We start from the raw sequence: 22817 nt of genomic DNA, 5'->3' as shown, positions 1-22817 counted from the left end.
ACACTGTGGCCCTGGGGCGGAAATTCCAGGAGAAAAGTTTATTATCTCATTAAAGCCTAATTATTGCTCCTTTAGTATGGCTTGAGGTGAACCAGCCTTCCCAGGAGTAGACCCATCTTCCTGAAAGGCAGTCAGTTCCTTAGCCAGGTCCTAGACCCAGGCCGGAGACTCCATCTATGAGAGAGATGCTTTTCTCTTAATGGACCTTAGGGTTAGGGCTAGGGCTAGGCAGAGTCATGATGCCCCAGGGGATGCCATGTCTATCTGTGGGGTCTGTGACTATGTCACACTAGCAGCAGCCACAGGGAGGAGGTCGGGTGGGAGGATAGCTTACATTTCTGACTGAGCTCAGCGTAATCATGGGGAAAGAGGAGTGCAGGAGAGAGATAAGAAGGAACGGAAGTAGGAGCCACAGATGAGGGATTCAGGTATCTAGTAGTGACTAAGAAACAGATTTCCCTCAAAGTCTCCAAGCCAGAGACAGCATTGCTAATCCATAACTTGGTTTTAACCTGGTGAGACCCAGTAGGATTTCTGGTCACTTAAAGCGCAAGATGAATTCATGTTTTAAGCCTCTGAATCCGTGGCAGTTTGCTGGAGCAGCAGTAGAGGACGCATTGAGAAGGAGCTGTGTGACCGGTGACCGCCTCCTGCAGTACTAGTGGAGAAATCCATGGAAACACTCAGACGTTGGGTAGCGTGGACTGGGTGCTGCGAGAGGAGTTTCTGCGTGGAGGAGGAAGAGTTGAACTCCGAGTGGGTCTCTCAGAAGGGCTGCCTCCTTGGGCTGCCCCGTCCTCCCCTTTTTGGAATCCACTCCATAGTCAATCTGTTCCAACGAGCTCGGGGTCTAGGATGTATTTCAGATCTGGTTTGCAGCAGGAGTGTGGGTTTTCTTTCACTGTTTCTTGTATTTTTGTGTTTACTTCTGTAACATGATTGAGGCCTGCTTGTTGGGGTTTCTGTTCCCCCCGGTACCCCATACCCGGCAAAGTCCCAAAGAAAATCATACATAGGACTCCATAAGATTATAAACTGATTGGCCCATTAGCTCTGGCTTTTTGTAACTAATTTTTACATCTTACAGTAACCCATAATTCTTGTCTGTGTTAACCATGTGGCTCAGTACCTTTTTCAGCTGTCAGCTCATATGTTGCTTTTTCGGTGATCTGGGCAGGAATGGCAGAGGGAGCTTCCTGCTTCCCAGAATATTCCTGTTCTCATTGCCCTGCCTCTATTTCCTGTCTGGTTGACCCACCTATCCTTCCTGCCTGGCCAATCAGCGTTTTATTAAAATACATGATTGACAGAATACAGATAATTGTCCTGTACCATACTTCTGCTAAGAAGACACTCTTAAATGAAAAGATTAAAAACTGGCAGGAATAGTTTGAACCCCTAAGAACAGCGTAATTTTTCTCCCTTTCTTACTTTTTCACCTTCAGAATTTTATGAGTTAGGTGCTTTGTTTTTCAAAGATTTGTGTATTTTATGTCTAAGTCTGTTTTGTCTGCCTGTACATTCACCTGTACACCAGAAGAGGTTGTCTGATCCAATGAAACTACAGTTATAGATGCTTGTGAGCCACCATGTGTGCGCTGGGAATTGCACTCAGGACCCTGAAAGAGCAGACCGTGCTCTTAACTGCTGAGCCAGCCTAAGTTAGATGTCTTTACACCTGAGTCTTTGGTTGTGGGGAAGTCAACAGGGTGGGTATGAGTTTGTGAGCCCCAGGCCCATCACAGCTGTCTCCTTTAACCCTTGCATTCTTAAGTTTTCCTTGCTGGGGGGTGGGGGATTCAGTAACTTAAGTTTCCTTCAAGAATAGTTCCAATGCCGTCGGCTGACAGGTAATTCTCTTTCATATCTGTGCCTTCTGCTAGAGCATCCCTAAAGGACAACCGTGACACAGCCGATGACTGATTCTCTCTCATGTACTGGGAGAGCTTTTTTTTTTTTTTTTTTTTTTCTAAAGATTTATTTATGTATTATGTCTACAGGGGTTTATGCCTGCAGGCCAGAAGAGGGCACCAGACCTCATTGTAGATGGCTATGAGCCACCATGTGGTTGCTGGGAATTGAACTCAGGACCTCTGGAAGAGCAGTCAATGTTCTTAACCTCTGAGCCATCTCTCCAGCCCCTGGGAGAGTTTTTGTAAAGCAACTGTGGTATTGCCAAATGGGTTATTTCCCATTCACCGGGGAAACCTTTCAAAATCTAGACTCCAAAGTTTATGTCTCCAATTTGAAGTTCTCTCAGATTTTTTTTTTTCAAAACAGGGTTTCTCTGTGTGGCCCTGGCTGTCCTGGAACTTGCTCTGTAAACCAGGCTGGCCTTGAACTTACAAAGATCCTCGTGCCTCTCTACCTCTTGAGTGCTGGGATTAAAAGCATATGCCACCACTGCCCAGTTTGTTCCCTCAGAATGTAAGAGAAACAAAAAACAAGAGCCTGTCTATGTTAAGGTAACAAGGATGTGTGAACCAGGAGAAATCACAGATACAGCACCAGAAGCAGCAGCAGCATGGCACAGGGAGAAGACCTTGTGCCTCTCTCTGCTCTTGAAGTGATACCCTATGTGTTGCACCTTGTAACTTAAATGCACTATGTTTCTAAGGATGACCTTGAACTTCTGATCTTCTGTGTCCACCTCGTGGGTGCCCAGCTTTTGAGATGCATGCTTCCTAAGCACTCAATCAACCGAACTTCAGCCCAGCACCTTGAAGTTTTCTTTCTTCTTTCTTCTTTGTTTTGTGCATCTGTGTGTTTGCTGCATCCACTCTTGTTGTGGAATCTGTCTGCGTACTACATGAGTACCTGGTACTCAAGGAGGCTAGAAGAGGGCATCAGATCCTTTGAAATTGGAATTCAGACAGTTAAAAGCCACCATGTGAGTGCTGAGAGTCAAACCCAGGTCCTCGGGAAAAGCAGACAGAGCTTTTAACCTTCAAAGGCTGAGCCATCCCTTCAAACATTTAATAATTTTCTTTTTTTTAATATTTATTTATTATGTATACAATATTCTGTCTGTGTGTATGTCTGCAGGCCAGAAGAGGGCACCAGACCTCATTACAGATGGTTGTGAGCCACCATGTGGTTGCTGGGAATTGAACTCAGGACCTCTGGAAGAGTAGGCAATGCTCTTAACCACTGAGCCATCTCTCCAGCCCCCAATAATTTTCTTTTTTGATACTGAGTCTCGTCTAGCTTTGGCTGGCCTTGAATTTACTGTAGACCAAGGTGGCCTCATACTTGATTCTATCCTCCTGCCTCAGCTTCCAGTGCTGAGATTACAGGCCACCACACCTGATCAATAACTTTGCTTTTCAGGGTAAGTATAATGGTAGATCGTCTGCTCCAAGTGAAAGCTCATCAGCATATCTGATAGTCCTAAGACAGCAGTGACCCAGGGCAAGGTAGACATGAATATGATTTGGTGCAGGCTTGAGCTATGAGGGTTTCTTGTCTGGAGGAATTGTTGGACAATGGCAGGAACCATGTGTTTAGAAAAGTCATCATTATTATGGTGTCCTCACAGTTCTAAAGTCATTCTACTGAAGAAATACCCCTCCAGACTGTTTGCTTAGTTCCTAAATAATTAAGGAAATGATAAATTGGAATTTTGTTTTATATACACAGCGCATACATGCTTTAAATAAGCGCCCGTAGCTGTGTTGCTAGCCTTTAGTAATGCACTCAGATGTGTGACAGACTCATTCCTGGAGTTGTTTGTAGCAGCTGTCTGGCTGCTGCAGCTGCCGCTTCAGCCTCAGCTTGGCCATCAGTGCCCCTCGGGTGGCCTTAACCACTGATTTGTTTCCTTTAATGGATTTGTAAATGAGTGACAGTCATGTGGTGATGGTGAGATTGAATGGGCAGACTCAGCCACTGCCGTCCTCTCCTCTTCTCTTTAGAGTTTGAAATTTTACATAAAGCTGAAATAGAGTTAGCACTGGACAAAGAAGAGAGTTCCCAATCCACTCTTGTTGTGGAATCTGGAAATTGCGGCCACTATGGGCGGCATCTTTCCCTTCATCTCATAGGATCACTGTCGTCGGCTTTGCTGATGTCAGACCATAGCTGCCATTCTAACTTGGTTGGTATTTTCAAAATGTGTGTTATTATTGACAAGTTATTGTGTGTGTTAAGTAACTTGAGTAGCTGGGATTTAGCGTCTTTGTAGGGTGGTTGTTAGTCAGCCTTTCCTCTCTGGGTGTGGTGGCTTCTTTACAGGCCTGTTTTTGTTTTTTCTTCTTAAGTCTCTCTCAAGATTAGCAGAGTACACAGTCAATTCATGTCCTACTTTTTTGTGCATTTTAGAAATTTACAGAATTTTTATTGCAAGGGTACCATACTGTTCCAGTTCTGAATGCTTGCTGGTAGCAGGTCCTCACAAGGAACAACTTCCCAGATATATACCACTGCAGGGCTTAGTTGCTGGAGTGCTTACTTAGCATTCATGAGACTCTGGCTGGGTTTGACCCTGGCATGTGGGAACTGGGTATGGTGGTGGCCATTCCTGTAAACACTTAGGAGGGGGAGACTGGCTATGCAGCAGGGCTGGAACTTCCAGCCCTGCCTGGGAAGGAGGTGTCTTCCCATCAAGGTGGTGTCTGTAGAGAGGTCTCTCTTTCCCACTGCATAGCTGCTCAATGGTTTACTCTGTTCTCTATCACCATGATCCTAGGATGAGAGAATTAACCTGCCCCTCCTTCCTTTCAACAGGCGGACTTAAACTGCAATATCCAAGATGACGCCGGGGCCTTTTACGGTGTGAGCAGTCAGTACGAGAGTTCTGAGAACATGACGGTTACCTGCTCCACCAAAGTGTGCTCCTTTGGGAAACAAGTAGTAGAAAAAGTAGAGGTAAGTTGACCCCTGTAGTGGGAAAGTCCTCTGGGTAACCGGCAGGCAGGGGGTAGAGGATGGTGCTTTTTCAGGGCACCTTTCCCTTCCACATGTGCCTTCTCCCTGACTTGTGGGAAAGGTAAAAAGGACTAGGTGGCACCTAAAAGCAGACAGGATGCTCTGTGTTAGCCTTCTCTGTGAACGATGCTGGCCCATCTGGCCAGTACTGGTCTCCGTGAGAGGCCCTCTGGGGGTCTGATGCTTCCCCACTTCCTAGCTGCAGGCGGCGGGGTGGGGGGGGGAGGACGATCACCAAGGTAGCTGAAGCTGCTTACTGCCCCCATCTCAGACCTGACGATTTTTAATTTGATTGCTGTTATTTTTAAAGATTTATTTATTTATTATGTATACAGTGTTCTGTCTGTCTGTATGCTTGCTAGCCAGAAGAGGGCACCAGATCTCATTACAGATGGCCGTGAGCCACCATATGGTTGCTGGGAATTGAGCTCAGGACCTCTGGAAGAGCAGTCAGTTAAGAAGGCTTAACCTCTGAGCCATCTCTCCAACCCCTTGATTGCTGTTTTTACTTTTTTCATTTTAACTGTTTTAAGTTTAAATTTCAGCAGGCAGTGTTGACCTGTGCTGTAATCCAACTTGGGAAGCAAATGCATGAGACTCCCAAGGTCCAGGCCAGCCTGGGCTACTCAAAATGAACACAGAAACTCAACATTCGGTCCTGACATTAGGGAATAGCTGTATTCAGCTTGCATCGTTCATGCCCCCCTTCTTTTACAAACACGTTTGTCTTTCCAGGGTTAGTTGCTTTTGTGAATTAAGTTTGCAGGTGGCACCGCCTTAACCTGCCTACTTCCCAGTGCCTTTTGCCTTACCCCCACCACCTGGAGAGTCCGGTTTTATTTGCAGCAGTTCTGGACTCTCAGGGCCAGGACCTAACCTGCCTGTGGCAAGACTTCAGCTTCCAACCAAGCTAGAGGGTGCCTGGCAGGAGAGGGAGGGGCTTAAGAGCTTAGGCAGAGCCCTGTGGGTGGTGCGGGCTGCCCTGGAGCTTTCTAAGCTCAGCTTGGGCAGTGAGAGATGGTAAAAAGGCAGGGAAGGGTGTGGGCGGGTTGCGTTGATAGTGGATTTAATAGCGGCCATGAGCTTTGCTGAAATGGCTTCAGTGGGACTCCAGTAAGAGCCTCTAAATGGGATTTAGTGGCTGTGTATTAAAGCTTAAAGAGGAGGGGAAGCCAGAGGTCATTCTCTCTGTTTGCCAGCAGCAGTGACCAGAAAGTACATTTTCAAGGGACAAATAGGGGATAATTGGAGATACAAGAGCAGACTTGAGAGACAGGAAATATCAATTGGGAATCCCGAGCTTTAGGGATAATTTAAAACTGGGGGTGGGCGAAGAGCTGGCTGCCCTGACAGAGTAGCAGGAACACAACATTAGGATAAAATTTGCGGGGTGGATATCAGTCAGCAAGATGGCTTAGTAGGTAAGGCGCTTTCTACCAAACCTTAAGGACCTGAGTTCAATTCCCAGCACCTACTTGGTAGAGGAGAGAACGAACTCCTGTAGGTTGTCCTTTGACCTCTACAAGCATGCAAAATACATACATACATACATCATACACGTAATGTGTGTGAAAATAGTTATACTTGTTAAATATTAGTCTTTTTTCCAGCTGACTCTGTCCCTGTAGCATTCCTGAATATCCTAGCAGCTCCGGGTCCTGTTCCACCCTCTTTCTGTCTCTGTCCCACCTAGTACCCTGTGGCCTTAGTCACAGTGACTTTGTAACTAGGTTCTAGGGGCAGCTGAAATAAGTTTGTCTTACTATTCTTTTTCCGTCTTTGCTAAGCTAGGAACCAGACTTCCTGTTTCCAAATGATGTGTACTTTATTTAGTGTAAAGAAAGACAGTTTGAGCACTATTGTTATATTTAAAATGATATGTTAATAGTAAATCTATGTGCATTTCTGTCTCATTGTAGGTATTTAATAGGATTTTATGATTTTATCGTATTGATTTGTTCCTTGTTAATTCTGAATGTTTTATGTTTTGTGTCAGTTTTATGTTTCTAGAACAGATGAGACAGGCTTTGGGTTTTAGAGTCTTGATTTAAAGATCTGTATCAAGGGTTTGTCTTCAGAGCTGTGCACGGTGGTACAGGCCTTTAATCCCAGCAGGTTCAAAGCCAGCCGGATAAACATGTCTAGTTCCAGGCTAGCCCTGGCTACATAGACCTGTTTCAAAAGAAGATCTGTTGCTGGGTAGTGGTGCACGCCTTTAATCCCAACACTTGGAGGCAGAGACAGGTGGATCTCTGTGAGTTCAAGGCCAGCCTGGTCTACAGAGTGAGTTCCAGGACACCCAGGGCGCTTGCACAGAGAAACCCTGTCTTGGGGTTGGGACAGGTATAATCTGTCTTCAGGGTATCCATCACAGCAGATTGTCCTGTTCGACCCCAGTGGTTCCTCCCTTAGGGTCTTGAGTTCTCTGTGTATTCAGGCTTAGTGGTCACTTCTGCAGTCCCCTTCCACCATGGTTGTTTGGTTCATTGCTAGCAGTTGTATTTTGAGGGGGCCAGAATCATGTCCTCTAAGTTTGTGTTACCTAGAATTTTGTGAAGTACAGTAAAAGTGTGTGTGGCAACACACACACACACACACACACACACACACACACACACTTGCTGGAAAAAGGATCTACAAAATCCTTTAAAGGTCACTCTCTGCAACATTTTTTAAACTTCTAGAAAGATAATAGATTCTGTATATAGCAGTAAAGGTAGGCCTTGTTTTTCACTAGGTAATCTACACAAATAACAGAGCATATTAACAGATGATTCACGTTGATTCAGAAGCAGCCATTCTCTCTGCTTTGAAGTGTAAAAAAAAATACTCAAACCTCTTTTCCCTTGCAGACGGAGTATGCAAGGTTCGAGAATGGCCGGTTTGTGTACCGAATAAACCGCTCGCCAATGTGTGAATATATGATCAACTTCATCCACAAGCTCAAACATCTACCAGAGAAATATATGATGAACAGTGTTTTGGAAAACTTCACCATTTTATTGGTAATGTTGGTCTCTCTCCTGGTTTGGCATTGGCAGAGTCTGAACTGAGGCTTGCTGAGCACAGTGAGGAAGGGGGGAGTAGTAAGGGTTCCAGAAAGGGAACTTGGACAGCTATCTGGTGGTGACCCAGCCAGCAAGCTTGAGCTGTACTGGGGCTTGGGTTCGAAGACAGGTCCACCTGCGACCTGAATCCAGAACAGAGACAAGAAATGATGGCCCAGGCTCTTCTGCACCATTACTGCCGAGTTGAGAGAAGTTGCTCCAATGCCAGTTCGGGATCATTTGCCAGAGTCAGAGACTCTTGTCCTCAAAACATGTTCATAAAATATTCTGTAATAGCTTTCAACCGGAAGGTCAGAATGCCAAACTAAAACTCAGTGAGAACAGTTTTCCTAAGGGGCTGACGAGGCCATCTGTGGCGAGAGGCACTCTGAATGGCTGCCACGTTATTCTGTGACTAGAGTGGTAAGCCTGAGGGTTTACCTCGGGAATGCCATACCTGGCATGTTGCTTCCACTGGGACGGGTTTCTCAGGCAGATGTATGCTGTTCTGTTTGGTTTGAAAGGCTTGGTTACCCTTGTTCTCTCTTTTTACAAACAAGTTCTGATTTAAGCTTTATGTGGTAGTGCATGCCCATAATCCCCATGCTTGGGAGGCTGAGGCAGGGGAATCAGGAGGTTGAAGGCAGGCTAGACTATAAGACCCTATCTTTAAACAATGAGATGACTCAGGTAAAGTTGCTTGCAACCCTAAGCAACCTAAGTAGTCACGGCATAGCCAGAATTAGGGGTCAGTGCCATCAGGGACTCAGAGCTTAGACATAGGGCTGCATGCCTGGATGGGATCTTTTCTACAAGCTTGACTTACTCTGGAGAGAGAGACTCTTAGTGGAGTCTCGGCTGTGCCCGTGTGCTCCTGAAGCTTAGAAACTGGAAATCTGAGGAAAGTGTAGAGCATCTGTCTCTCATAGTCACCAGTGCCCTTTGGTGGATGATGAGTTTACATTGTGGCGGTCGGGACCAGGTGTCTGTCTCAAGCTGTGCCCTGCTGCAGTCCATGTTTGGGAGATGGCTCAGTCAGGTGCTTCCCACACATGTGTGAGGACTGAGGACTGTTTCTCTGCACAAGAAGCTAGACCTCATGACACCGCCTGTGATCCGCAGTGCTGTAGAGGCAGGGACTGCCTGATCCCTGGGGGTCGTCACTCTGGCCTCATCTTGAGTTTTGTGTTTAGGTAGAGATTATATCTCAAAAAGAAAAAAAATTAAGATAAAGTGAAAGTGTGATCAAGGAGGACATGCAAGTTCAAACTCTGGCCCAAATACATGCAAAAACAAAATAAGTGCAGGTCTCAGCGCTTGAGAGCAGGCAGGGAGTGTGGCGCTCTTTTCTAGACTCTCAAACCAACCCGATGACTTGAACTCTGCAGTGGGTGGCCACCCACTTTTTGAGCAGGAGTTTCAGCTCCTGCTGTGTCTGTGACAGCGCGTCGAGGAAGGTGACAGCCCCAGTGCCAGCTTTGCCTCAGAGAGCTGGCTGAACTGAATGTGGCCCTGTGATGTCAAAGCCAAGCCCCTAATTCTCACAGAACCCCGGTACCTGTTAGCAGCATGCTCTGGACATACGACATCCACCAGCAGAGCTATCCTGGGACCTCACTGGCTTTGGTTAAAAATGTATCATTAAAAGTCAGTCATAATGGCACATGTGTGTAATCCCTGCACTTGGCAAGTGGAGGCAGGAGGATCAGGAAGGAGTTCAAGGCCAAACTAGGCTATAGAAAACCCTCTCAAAACAGCAGAAGCAGCTAAACAAAATATTTTGATACAAGCAATTAATAATAGCCAAGAAACATTTGTTAGGAATAATATCATGGAGCTGAAGAAATGGCTCAGTGGTTAAGAGTACTGGGTCCAGAGGACCCAGGTTCAAGTTCCAGCACCCACATGGCAGTTCACAACTGTCTGTAGCTACAGTTCCAGGGTACCCAACACCCTCACACATACATACACGTAGGCAAAACACCAATACACATAAAAAAAAAAAGAAGAAGTAATATCATAGCTTTAGGAAACCACAGACTTCAGAACTACAAAGCATAAACTGTCTAGTTGATGGACAGGAGAAGTTACACTATCTGGACAATTTAAAGCCATGCAGACTGATAGGCTAGGCTCTCTGGTTGCACCCCCTTGCCTTGGGAATTGAGCTGAATACACAGAGACAGTGATAGCCCAAGCAGAGCCGAGAAAGACAAAGGTGAGCCATGAGCCAGTGTGCTTTGGATCTCAGTCTCTTTGATATCAAGATAACAGAGGTTGGACCTGGTGCCGAGGCTTATAATCCCAGATTCTCAGGAAGCCAAAGCAGGAGAATTGCACATTCACGGTCTACCTGGGCTACTGGAGAGTTCAAGGCCAGCCTAGGCACCTTAGTGAGACTCTGTCTCAAATTAAATAATGAAAAAATGGGGGCCTGAGAGCTGACTTGGCAGTTAAGAACGCTTGTTCTTATGGAGGACCGAGGTTCAGTTCCCTGCATGGTGTCTCACAACCATCTGTTACTCCAGCTCCAATGACTCTGACATCCCTCTCCTGGCCTCTGAGGGCACCAGAAGCATGTTAAACATATATGCATGTAGACAAACATGCACACATATAAAGTAAAACCAAATAAAAAAAACTTTAAATCAGAGTGAAAAGAGGCCTAGGGATGTTCGGTGGTAGAGAACTTGCCTACCATGCACGAGGCCTTGGGCTTTCAATCCTCAGTATAGACAGACAGTCAGGCAGACAGTGAATTTATAAGAAGATTGATGTGTCTAAGTCATTTCTAGCATTGCATTAGATACAAAGACCCTTTGTAAATGTTATTATAAAATTCTTACCATGAATTACAGTACCATTTTTATGGTTAAAGAGTCACTATGGCCCACCCAAGGTCATGGCGATTGACACAGACTTGAGTCATAAAATCAGAAAGCTCTCTCTATGTGCCTAGCCAAGACATTTAAAGTCTTCAGACCTGCATGTTGTCTTTATTCATAAATGGACCTCTCAAATCTCAATTCTCTACCTCAAGATGACCAGTAAGACTCTTTTAAGCTCCCTCGGCTTAGACTATGGGTATAGCATTGGCTGCTAGGAAGTGATTTAACAACACAGTGCTTGTGCCGTGGTGACTTATGGCCTCTGGCCTGTTCAGTCAAAGAAGCAAGTGAGGAGATTATGATACAAAGTCAGAAATTGTTGAATATTTCTGAACTAAGCCCCACGGAAGTCCAAAGAGATGTGGGGGTGTGGGGTTCTAGGGATGGTAAACGGGGCATTGAAGTTGAAAGATGACATTTTTCACATTTATCGAGGAAGTAAGACTTTACCTAAGTGCATATTCAGGTGTCAGGTGCTAGGACTATTGTGATGAACTGAATGCGTGGGGCAGCCATCCCAGGGTCAGATGAGGGAGGCAGGCATTCATCCAGTAAATGAATGGAAAATAAAATGATCACCAGTGTCTGACAGAGAGGTGCACTGTGCTGAGATGGTGTAATGTATGTAGCTCATAGGTGGGTTACCATCTTTGAACTGATTAGTCCAGTGCCCCAGTCTCCGCAGTCATAGGGAACAGTTATCACCCAGTCACTGAGTTGTGAGGTTGGATGCGACCCACTCTGGGCCAAGCATTCATTCTGGGGCAGATGTATAGTGAGCACACAGCATTGGTGGTCGTTGTGAGTTTTGATCACTCATCAAATGCTTGAGCTGGTTAACTAGGAAACATGGTCCAGTTCTTCATAGTCCACTGGATGAGATGGATATTGAAAAACAACCAATCTATATGAATTGCATAGCTCCATGGAGAAAATCAGAAGTGAGGCTTTATTTTTTTCAATCAGGGACTCCGAGCTCGGGTGCTTGAAAGCAAAGGAAACTTAAATGGGTGAAGCAGACCATTGCGGAGGGGAAATTAGGCCGTTGACAAGCTAGATAAGGCACTCAAGTCAAAAATGTTTTTGAACATGAAAGTCACAGAAAACCATTGAAGCGTTGTGAGGTTGTAAATCTGATCGGATTGGACTTGAGAATGTTCCTTCTGAGGTGGCACGGGGTCGGGCGGGGGAGGCAGTTTGAGGAGCAGAGCTCAGATCTGAAAGAGGCTATTCATGGGAGGGACAGCGACCCAGGGGGAATGGATGGGTAGTCCTAACACATCCGGAGAAGTGCAGCCTGTACCTGCAGGTCTCCAGATAAGATTCCGTCTGTACCACTGTTCTTTACACAGCCAATACCTCTGCTAGCTGATGTGATATACTAATCAAGGTGCCCGGGAAGTTAACTGTGTAGTTGTTGTAAAGTAGAATTTAACTCAAGTTAAATGTAAGGTGGGAAAATAAGATTTTAAATATTTTTAACAGAATTAAATAAATATCCTTAATATAGTAATTAGCTTGATTTAACCATCCCATGATGGATCAGATCACGATCACCACCCTATATCTATCTATCTATCTATCTGTCTGTCTGTCTGTCTATCTATCTATAATTATTTGTCAATTCAAATTAAGATAAAAATACTAAAATAAGTGAAAGTCAGCTAAAACATGTGAATGTTCTATGAGAGAGGATTATTGATGAATACAGAAACCACAGCAGCTCTGACAGGTGATCTGTTGACAATGGCAATGGATCTTCCTTGATTATGGTACAGGGCTCAGGTGGGGTTCCAATGGGAGTTGCAATCCCCTGAATGTGTTGGAGGATACAGAGCAAGGCTGAACAGGTCTTTGATCCACCCATCACCTTCAGACAGCTCCTCTCCCATCAAATCATGCTCTTGGCACAGATAGGCCATGATCTCATTTTACGCCTTTTGTTTTTTTTTTCCTACAGGTGGTAACAAACAGGGATACACAAGAAACTCTCCTCTGCATGGCCTGTGTGTTTGAAGTTTCAAATAGTGAACATGGAGCACAGCATCATATCTACAGGCTTGTAAAGGACTGAACCTGGTTATTTATATAGATAGAAATCTGTATATACACACACATATGTGCACACACACACTCTCTCCATTATCGAACGACTGACTGTAAACCTCACCACAGGTGATGCCCTGGCCCCCAGGTCACACCCTGACTTTTCTAAATCCTGTTTGAGTGAACTTATTATTATTTTTTCATGTGTTCTTGCTATCATTGTAGCTGTGAAATTGTGATGCAGTTTTTTGTGTATTCCTCAGATCTGCAACCCACAATTCCTTGGGGAAGGTGAACCTTACCAGCCTAAACCTCTCTCTCTGCAGACCTGTTTCCTGTTGTGGTAGAAAATAGTTCTGAGACAGAGGATTGGCCACGGGGCATTGACTGCCTTTATACAAATGTATTTAGTTCTTTTGTTTGTTTTTCCAACATAAAATTCTTGTGTTAAGATACAAGTAAAATTAATCTTTAAATGTAAATTAGTACAAGAAAACTAAGATTCTTTAGACTTATCTTTGTAATTAATTAGGGTGGAAGTTATGGAAGAATGTAATTCACTAAATTATTTTTTAAACGAAATCTTTCTTTCTTTTTAAAACCAAATGTTAAACTATAGCCTTAAGAAATACTTGGTAGAAATATCCTAATGAGACAAATTTTTTACCTTCCCCTTCAAGGTTAAACTAATATCTTAGTTCATTAAACTGTTGAAACAGGTGTTGCAAAGGAAGAAATTGTCACCCCTTATCCTTAACATATATAGTATATTTAAAAATGTAAAATTGTATTGTACTAATGTGATAATTGATTATTTAATGAAAAAGAAAAGATGACTCTTTTTGCAATAAGTAGATAATACTGAAACAAATCTAAGCTTACAATGTTATAGTCTTGTGTGTGCAGTTACATTTTATATGGTCAACCAAATTTTTTTATGGAGAAGAGTTCACATTTGAACCACTGAAATTTCACAGCAAAAAATTTAAAATTGGCATGAATACTGCACTGTGAGTTGCAAAGGATGTAGAATCCTGTGGCTGGGAGAAAACTGTCATCATCTGGACAAGTAGAAGGCTCATCAGGCTTGGTCTCTGCTCCCCAGATTGTCACTGTCGCAAGCCTCCTCACCAGCCTGTGGGTAGTTGGTTGCTGGTAACCCAACGTGCATGGGAAGCTCTGTGTCCCTGCACGTGTGGATAGTCCGTTCTCTGTGGTTTGCTATTGCTCATCACCCTCTCCTGATCTGCATTACAGACATGGATCTATTTCCTCTGAGTCTCTTTCCTTGACATCTCTTCATAAGCCTCAATGGCTCTTCATGCGCTCTCTCTCCCCACTCCCCTCTCTCTGATCTTTTCAAGCAGACTCTCTCATTCTGGTAGTTCTGTTTCCAAGAGAGATTTCACCTCTCTGATCTGAGTATTCCAAAGTGTTGCCCAGCAGCGTTGGTCTCATGTGGCCAGTCTGGGGTTACTTTTCTACGTGCTTTCTCACTGGGGAAGCAAGAAAGGTTACCCCTCCACTGCCCAGGGAAGGCAAGAGGAAAGCTAGAGTTTCCTTAGACTCATACACATGCACACACGGATAGGAATATGTGAACACAGTAGAATATGACATAAACTTTTTAAGTTTAAAAATCAAACAGCATGGCGAATTGTGTGTGTGTGTGTGTGTGCCAAGACTATCAAGTAAAATCCTACTTCTACTATATCCAGGTGGCACACACTCCTTCTTTGTTCCAACATCTGCTCTGGCTGTGCGTCTATGGTATTCAGCTACTTGTGGTCTTCAGTGGTTGGGCGTGGCTGGCATGTAGCTAAAAGAACCACACTGGATTGACTCTTGTCTCCTCCCAGCTGCATCCCTGGTTCCTGGGAAGACCTGAGGAGAATGTGCAAGACTTTGTCATTAGCAATATGCCTCCATTATGTAAGCCAGCAGGGCATGGTTTCTCTTCAAGAGAGCTGCCTTGGTTCCCTGAATCTAAGCCAGCCCTCAAAGAATGGTTACCCTGGGTTTCCCCCGGTAGTCTTCAGATCAGATGTTTAAAGATCTGTCCTGGGGATGGCATTAGTTAGTCCCTTAGGAATGTTTCTTTAGCTTTGATTTCCTACGTCCTTCCTCCAGAGGAATGTCCTACTGTCCTGAGACCAGGCCCATACGAATGGGTACAAATGATCTCCTGTGGCTACAGGCCAGGCCATCCCAGAAGGTGATGGGGGAGAGGTCTACCACTCAGGAGTGAACTTGCCTCTCTATACCTCCCAAGCTCTGGGGGTTTATTTCTCAAGTACCACCTAGAGGGTAGTGGTTGTCAATGGGGAGGGGTATGCTTTCTCAGAATTAAGATAATATCTGTTTCCTCACTGCCTGCATCCTCTTCTTCCAAATGCCTTTCCCATGCGAGGGGTAGGAATGACTGTGATTCACTTTTTGCTCTGAAAACAGCTATCAATTCTTTAATATATATATATTCAACCCCTCCCCTAACTTATTTTCATCCCCATATCTCAACCCCTCCCAGCTTCCTGTTCTTTCTCGCCTTTAAAGAAAGAAAATAATCACTATCTTACAGTTACCATTGCCATGATGAAACACCGTGACCAAAGAAACAGGCTGGGGAGTGAAGGGTTTACTTGGCATACATTTCTGCATCATAGTCCATCACCAAAGGAAGTCAGGGAAGGAACCCCAGACCAGGAATTAGTGCAGAAACCCTGAAGAGGTGCCGCTTACTGGCTTGCTCCTCATGGCTTGTTTATCCTGCTTTCTTATAGAGTTCAAGACCAGCAGCCCAAGGATGATACCACCCACAGTGGGCTGAGCCTTCCCCTCTCCATCACTAATTAAGAAAATGCCCTGCAGCCCCTCCCCCCCTGCCCTTTCAAGACAGGATTTCTCTTCGTAACAGCCCTGGCTGTCCTGGAACTCACTCTGGTCTGGCCTGCCTGTGCCTCCTGAGTGTTGGAATTAAAGGCGTGTGCCCCCACCACCCGGCTCTACAGCCAGTTCTTATGGAGATCTTTTCTCAATTGAGGTTCCCACCTCTCAGATGATGACTATAGCTTGTGTTAAGTTGATATAAAACTAGCCAGCACATCCAGCATGGCAAATTCATGCTGCCCATATACTTAAGGGTGTACAGACATCCACTGGAACCACAACCACACTCTTCAAAGAAAACTGTCTTCGGCTACCCCAGAAGCTATCAACTGTCAGTAGCTCCTCAGCCTTGGATGGAGGCTCATGAGCCCTTCCCAGCCTCCCTCAGTGCTGGAATTTGCCCAGCTTGTTCTCACGGCTGCTGTGGGTTTATGAGAGCAATGACCCTAAGCTCCAGTACCCCCTGCCCCACCTCCTGCTTGTAACATGAGGGCCGGCTTGTTGGGGTATCTGTTCCCGCCTGGTACCCCACAGCCGGCAAGTCCCAGAGAAAATCAATCACACAGAGATCTCTATAAGTTATAAAGCTGATTGGCCCATTAGGTCAGGCTACTTATTAGTTCTTATGACTTATCTTAACCCATTATTCATTATTCTGATCTATGTTAGCCACATAGCTTGGTACCTTTTTCAGCTGTCAGCTCACATGTTGCCACTTCGGTGGTCTGGGCAGGAGTGGCAGAGGGAGCTTCCTGCTTCCCAGAATATTCCTGTCCTCATCGCCCTGCCTCTACTTCCTGTCTTGTTGACCCACCTATACTTCCTGCCTGGCCAATCAGCGTTTTATTAAAATACATGATTGACAGAATACAGATAATTCTTCTGCACCACCTGCTCTCCCAGTCTTTCTGTCTATAGGAGTCTTCTGGAGTGTCCCTGTCTAATCAATACTCAGTTATCCCAGACTCGCTTTATCTCCCACATGAAAGCCTTGGGTGGGATTGCGTCTACTCCTTCTTGGCTCCTTCTCTCTTATAACTCCCTTGCCGAGTCCTGTCCTCTCTCTTCCCTCACCCCTCCCTTCTTAGTGTTGTCTCACAGTGGTTCTAGGACAGCTCTGTCAGGGACATATGTAGGCATCTTCCTTGCTCACCACCTAGTTTAGAAGCCATCTTTTCAACGAAGAGACCTACATGTCCTGAGACCCCCACAGTCCAGCCAACTAGAGTGAGGGACATTTTGGCTAGTTCGCTGGCCATTGCCCTGTGCACTCTCAGAGGGTTTTAGAATCCGTGGCCACTTTCACAGTTCTTACAGCTCATTGCCCGGGGTTGCGCAAGGTTCAACCTTACGTGAAAACGGCTGCCCTCTCTTACTTGTCGTTAGCATATTGATAACCAGTTTTTCTCCTCTCATCCTGTGAAAGCTTCTCTCCTATAAGCCTCTTTGTGGGGGAAGGGGGTCAGGGTGCTGTTCTTCAGCATCCTCCCTCCTCCTGTACAGCTACCATCTCTTTCCAGTCACCCTTTCTCTCATCTCTTGGAAAGCTGGGTACAGCTAGCCAACACCTTCCCTGTAGCCATCTGACTTCCATTTAAAGAGCATTTCTGTTTTGTCCTGTAGCCCTTACCTTACCGGGACTTAAAAAGAGTCGTTTCCCCCCCCCCCCCCCCCGGTTTGGTTCTCACAAGCTCCCACTCTTCCTCGTCCTTTAGTTGTTGGGGTTGTTGGGGTGTGTTTCCTTGGCACTGCTTCATACCAGCTGTTGTGTCTCTTCCGGCTTTCGGGATGGAGTGGACCTGGGTCTGTTCAGGAAGGTGGCTCTTACTCAAGCCAAAAGAGAACACAGTTCATTCCCCTTCACACAGCGGGTGAGAGGTGCCTGGTCCAGAGCCTCCCAGCTAGTTAGTCACAGACAAGGGTGAGGGCTTCTCTTCCTTCTTCAGCCTCTTCTGGGTGGAAGCCATCTTTCCTTGGTGCTCTGTGCTTAAGTGGTCCCCGAGAATGCATGGGCAGGGTCATTTCAGATCCCCGGGAGCTGTCCGGGGACCATAAGCAGATGGCAAGTCTGATGCATCTCTACACTTCCTCGGGGGACAGTTCTCCAGCCACAGGCTTTGAGTCAAATTTCTGTTTGCCACCCATCCCAGCAGCAGAGTCCTGCTCACACACCAGCCAAAACAGAACCTTTGGTGTTGAAATTCCTCAAAGGACTTTTAGATCCAGGTCTTCATTAGGCTTCGATACCATGGTGGCATTAGCCACTGTTTTTATACAACCGCAACTATTGAAGTCACATGACGGTCAGTTTTACAAACCAGGTACCTGTAATTTGTATACTTTTTGTATCTGCTCTGGTATACCACACCTGTCCTAAGGAAGGGTAGAATAACTAACTGTGTGTCGGGGTCCTCACCTGTGACGTTAGGAGGATGCACGAGTTGCTGACTTCTCTGTTGATGTTTCTGTGGCTAAGCCCTGCACGTGTCTTTTCTGAAAAGCCTTAAATCTTGGAGATGTCACGTCGTAGGGTGTCGGTGTGACAGGCTGCCTGGGAACCGTGAGCCCTTCTGTAAGCTGGAAGCATTTCTCTTACTACTGTTACTTTTCCTTTCCTTTAAGGGAGTTTTCACTTCCCAGCTGCCAAAGCCTCCCAGTGAAGCAGTGCCTTAGTACTACCTTAGTAGCCGCCAGCCTTTTCTCAAGCCTCTTCTCGGTGTCCATTTGCTAATTGGCCCAGATCCGAAGCAGGACAAGCCAAATCCTTCTTATTTTTGTTTCAAAAGCCCGTTTTTAAATCCAGCTCTATAGGAAGCTGAGGACTTGGTTTCAGACAAGCCGAATCGGAACCCAAGTCTGTCCTTTGACCTTGCTCTCACATCCGTATCCATACCAAAACTAAAGGCTGCCACTCCGCAGTTTACCATGAAGAGTGAATTGTACTTTTCATTGATGCCTTTTTAAATTCATGACCAAATACTTAGCTATTTGTGAATCTTCTGCACTCCCGCATGAAAGTGCCTTTGGCTCGAGATTCCAGCTTAGAAAGTGCCACCGTAATAACGACAATTTGTAGAGAGACCAAAAATATTTTGAGATCACCATAATGCCTTTGGTTAACCGGGATGAGTAACCAATCACAGGCCTCTATCCACGAGAGCACCGCGTGGTCCCTGCCTGCTGTGAGTCTGCCTGCCAGTGGGGACCCCACCACCACTCACCTATAGCACAGTGCGGCAGCGGGGAACCCCGCGAACTGTTGTGTCTGTGTGTGCCGACTCCCCCCACCTCCCACTGCCCGGCATGTCCGTCAGCTGTCACCCAGCTCTGCATCCCTGGGAAGGAACTCGCGCACAAGCACCCGAATCCCGGCCAGCGGACAGACACCACGGCTTCGCCTTCTCCCTGTGTCCGTGTCCAGTCTGTGGGATGACAGTGCGCGCTTGCCCGCTTTACACAGCGATACCGTTCGGTTGTTGGAAGCCTCGCGTTGAGATGACAGTGCAGAACAAAAATTAAAAATGGGTTCATTAGGGTCATTGCAGTCGAAGTGTCTCTGGGCAAATTTTCTGGCTCCGGATGTCCGAATGTGCTGTGAGAGACTTCCAAAGAGCACAACATTTGCAATTTGGCATTTTCAAGAATGTTCTAGTCCTCAGAGAGCCAACTCTTTGAAGTATGTGTCAGCTTAGAGTAAAATCTTTGTGCATCTGGAAAACCCTACAGTAAGGAAAAGGACAACGGAGGCAAAAAGGAGCCAGGAAGAAAAATAGTTTGCTTGGTTTTTTTTCTTCTCTTTTCCTTTCTTTCTTTTTTTTTCTTTCTTTTCTTTTCTTTTCTTTTTTTTTTCCAATTCCTTTGCTGATGTAAGTGTAAAAGTAATGACAGATAACTTTGGAAGTTAGCCTCGAAACACTACCACATGTGTTCTCTCTGTCCTTCCCTGGTGTCTAAGAAGCAGCCGCTCTGGGCTCTGAAATCACAGAAGTGATTTGTATCCACCCCAAGTTGTATAAAAGTCCTGTTTGTTTTTTTTTTTTTTTTTTAAAAAAACCAACTATCAAATGGAAAGGAGAATTCCTTAGTACAGGTTAGGGTTAGTTGTCTGGTGTCTTGGACTCCTCCCTGGCAGGAACACACCACAACTTGAAGAAATGAGTCAAACGTGTTTCCTTGTGCCTCCTCCTAGTCATTGCTGTCTTGTTTGGCGGTAGTTGTCTCTCCTAAACTCTTGCTTATATCCTTAAAAATGAAGGTTTTGTGTTCTAAATGTACTGCATTGCAAAGGGTAGGCCTCACTGAAGTCATGCGCCGTTGACTAAGATATCTGTATTTATTGCGCCTTCCTTACCTGTTTTTCCTGTGAATCTGCATTGGGTTCCTGTGCCCCACACTACATCGCTTTAGGTAGAAGCAGCATTTGTGTTGTGTCCCCACCCTTGTCGTGACCATAGGGTCAGATCCCACGAGGCTGCAGCCTTGCTCAGCCTGGCCCTTGTTGGTTTTCACCATGGACATTCTATTTCCCCTCCTTCTTAGAAAGAAGGGCAGAATCCACACGTCCCATCATTTTGGAAAACCTGTCCATGAGTTTTGTGTTTTTATTTTTCAAATTAATTGTTTTCTGTGATTAGTTTCACTGTGTAAACTAGATATTAACTGCACTTCTTTAAAAACAATGTACGTCTCCTGTTACCTCCTTGAAAGATCAACTTCTCTAGGCCTTTTTCAGTGGGCTTATGACTTCAGACAAGGAAAAAAAATAGTAAAAACAAAAACAGTACGTGCCTGAAAAATGACAAAAAAAAAATCTTTTTTTTTTTGTGACGTTTAAAAAACCTGAAAAGCCTTGACTTCTTTGATACGCTCGAATTTTATGAAAATTGGTTTTTGCCTCGTGTGTTTGTTCCCGTTCTAAGCGACTTCATGGCTTCTCTGTTGTCTCTTGTGTAAAGTGTATAGGATGGGCTTGTGGCGTAAGCGTTTCATCTGGTCAGTGGTTCCTTTGATATTGTACTGCTACTGGATCTGGATCTGCCGGAACCTGAGCCTTTGGGTGACTGGGTCCTCTTTGGGGAGACCACAGAGAAAGAGGTAGAGGGGCTTATCCACGTTTTCTTAAACTGTTTGCAGAAACTTTCAAAAGGCATTTGGCTAAAGCTCCCGGCAGTACAGTATTCTTGTATTCGTTAACGTTTGTATTTAGGTACTGGTACCTTTTTGTTTAAAAATGTTGTAAGTGTTGGCTTTAAAGTGAATTTATCTTTAGTATGATAGTTATATGAAAATTATAGGGTTTGTGTGCAGAGAATTTTTTTATAAAGTGCTTTGTAAAAAAAATGTATTCTAGCTTTCGCGGTACATATGTGTGATAACTTTAATATCCATGACAGTTAAGTGCAATTATTTCTTCACTCTAAAAATGCTATTTTTGTGTCAGTTCCTGCAGGTGTTTTCATGTCTTTGCAAAGTGACACATTTTGATGCCTTCTTGATAAAGTGGTAGACATTTTGTAGCTTTCTAGAAACTTTGTATCCATACGGTATCAATGAAAAAAATAAAGAAAATGAAAGTGTGGGTTACCTTTCTTGTCTCCAGAAGTCTGTGTTGTTGAGAATGAAATCTGCCTCATTTTGTCTTAAATTACATTGCTCTGTTGGGATGGGAAGTCCACAACAGCCAGGGGCATGCTCAATCCTCTTTTTCCACCATGTAAGTGTGGATGATTGAACTTGGGTCATCAAGCTTGGCAGCCAGTGCCTCTACCCATGGGGTCATCTTGCTCTGTGTGGGATAGGGGTTATATAAAGGAGGGAGGGAAGCAGGTTGGAGCTGTGGTCTCGAACTCACAAAGATCCACCTGCCTCTGCCTCCCGAATGCTGGGATTAAAGGCGTGCACCACCACCACTCAGCTGAAGTAAAGGAGTTCTTGACAACGTTTCTATGATTTAAACCCAAGGAAGTCATAGTCCTTACTTAAGGATCTTAAAGGCCGGTAGGCACGTCCACTACAAGTGCTTTTAACCACTGAGTATGCCTGTCCCAAAGCCTAGCACTTGGCAGATGTCAGAAGCATTCTTTGTTAGTGCTGGAGGTTTCGGTGGAGTTCCGCAAGGAGTGAGGCACCAGGAAAACAAACACCAGGGCATGAGGGTTTTGGGGGAGCATAGGGGAGGGTGAGCTAAGATCTGAGGGGTTTAGCAACTTGGCTGGGAATTCTGATGCTTCCTTGCCGCCACACTGCCTCATGGTACTAATGGACACAAGTAGAAAGACGAATTATCTCTTGTGTGAGCACTGAGTGACCAAGGAATCCCAATCAAAACCCATAGTGGGAAGTTGTAAAAGTTCGCAGAGACATCTTCTGTCCAATGCCTGCTCATCAGATGTCTCAGTTGTCATGACACCAAGTAGACCACTGACCGCCTGGCTCTTCAACAAAGGTTTTTGTTCACTTTAACCCCCAAGAACCTAAGCCTTAACATTTCTGCTCTGCAGTATTGATAAGGAACCAAATAAAACCTACAGAAAGAGTGGAGCTAACAAATGCAGTGGGTGAAAACACCAGCTTCCAAGCCGAACAGCTTGAGTTCAGTCCCCAGGGCCCATAGGTTGGAAGGAGAGAGTGGATTCCCACTAGTCGGTATACAATGTAATCTTTAAAAAAAAAAAATGAAAAAGGTGCCAGCAAACAAAACTCAAAAAGGAAACTAGTATACCCTTATTAATCTCCAGGTAGTATCACTCAAGGTAATAATTCTCACTCTAGCCAATGAGGATTACTTTACAATTGGTACACGTTTGGATTGATGCAGAATAAAATGCAAGGCTAATGTGTGCCCATTAACATACCTACAGGGTAAAAGGTGGACAAATTGATGACAACACTGGGTTGTAAACATTCACTTAGAAAACACATACAGCACAGGGTTTGAGCATCAGAATCTGATGATCATATTCTGATTTACTAAGTGCAAAATGATGAACCGCACAATTGGAGGCTATAAGTTATTTTCAAGAAC

General features: G+C 45.0%; 1 protein-coding gene across 11 annotated transcripts in view; it reads left to right on the top strand.

Moving 5' to 3' along the window:
- Tead1 (TEA domain transcription factor 1) overlaps window positions 1-21376 on the top strand; it is a 229963-nt gene extending 208587 nt beyond the window's left edge. For all 11 annotated transcript variants that reach the window (XM_087908556.1, XM_087908555.1, XM_087908550.1 and 8 more), the window contains 3 exons: window positions 4726-4866; window positions 7779-7931; window positions 12822-21376. In XM_087908556.1, the coding sequence (XP_087764682.1) occupies window positions 4726-4866; window positions 7779-7931; window positions 12822-12935 (408 nt within the window). In that variant the 3' untranslated portion in view covers window positions 12936-21376. The remainder of the gene's footprint in view (window positions 1-4725; window positions 4867-7778; window positions 7932-12821) is intronic.
- Window positions 21377-22817: the final 1441 nt, after the last annotated feature.

Source organism: Myodes glareolus, chromosome 7, assembly GCF_982192425.1.
Source record: "Myodes glareolus chromosome 7, mMyoGla1.1, whole genome shotgun sequence".
In the NCBI taxonomy this organism is placed as follows: domain Eukaryota; kingdom Metazoa; phylum Chordata; class Mammalia; order Rodentia; family Cricetidae; genus Myodes; species Myodes glareolus.
Note: the sequence above shows the minus strand (reverse complement) of the source record. Positions and strands in the feature narration are given on the sequence as shown.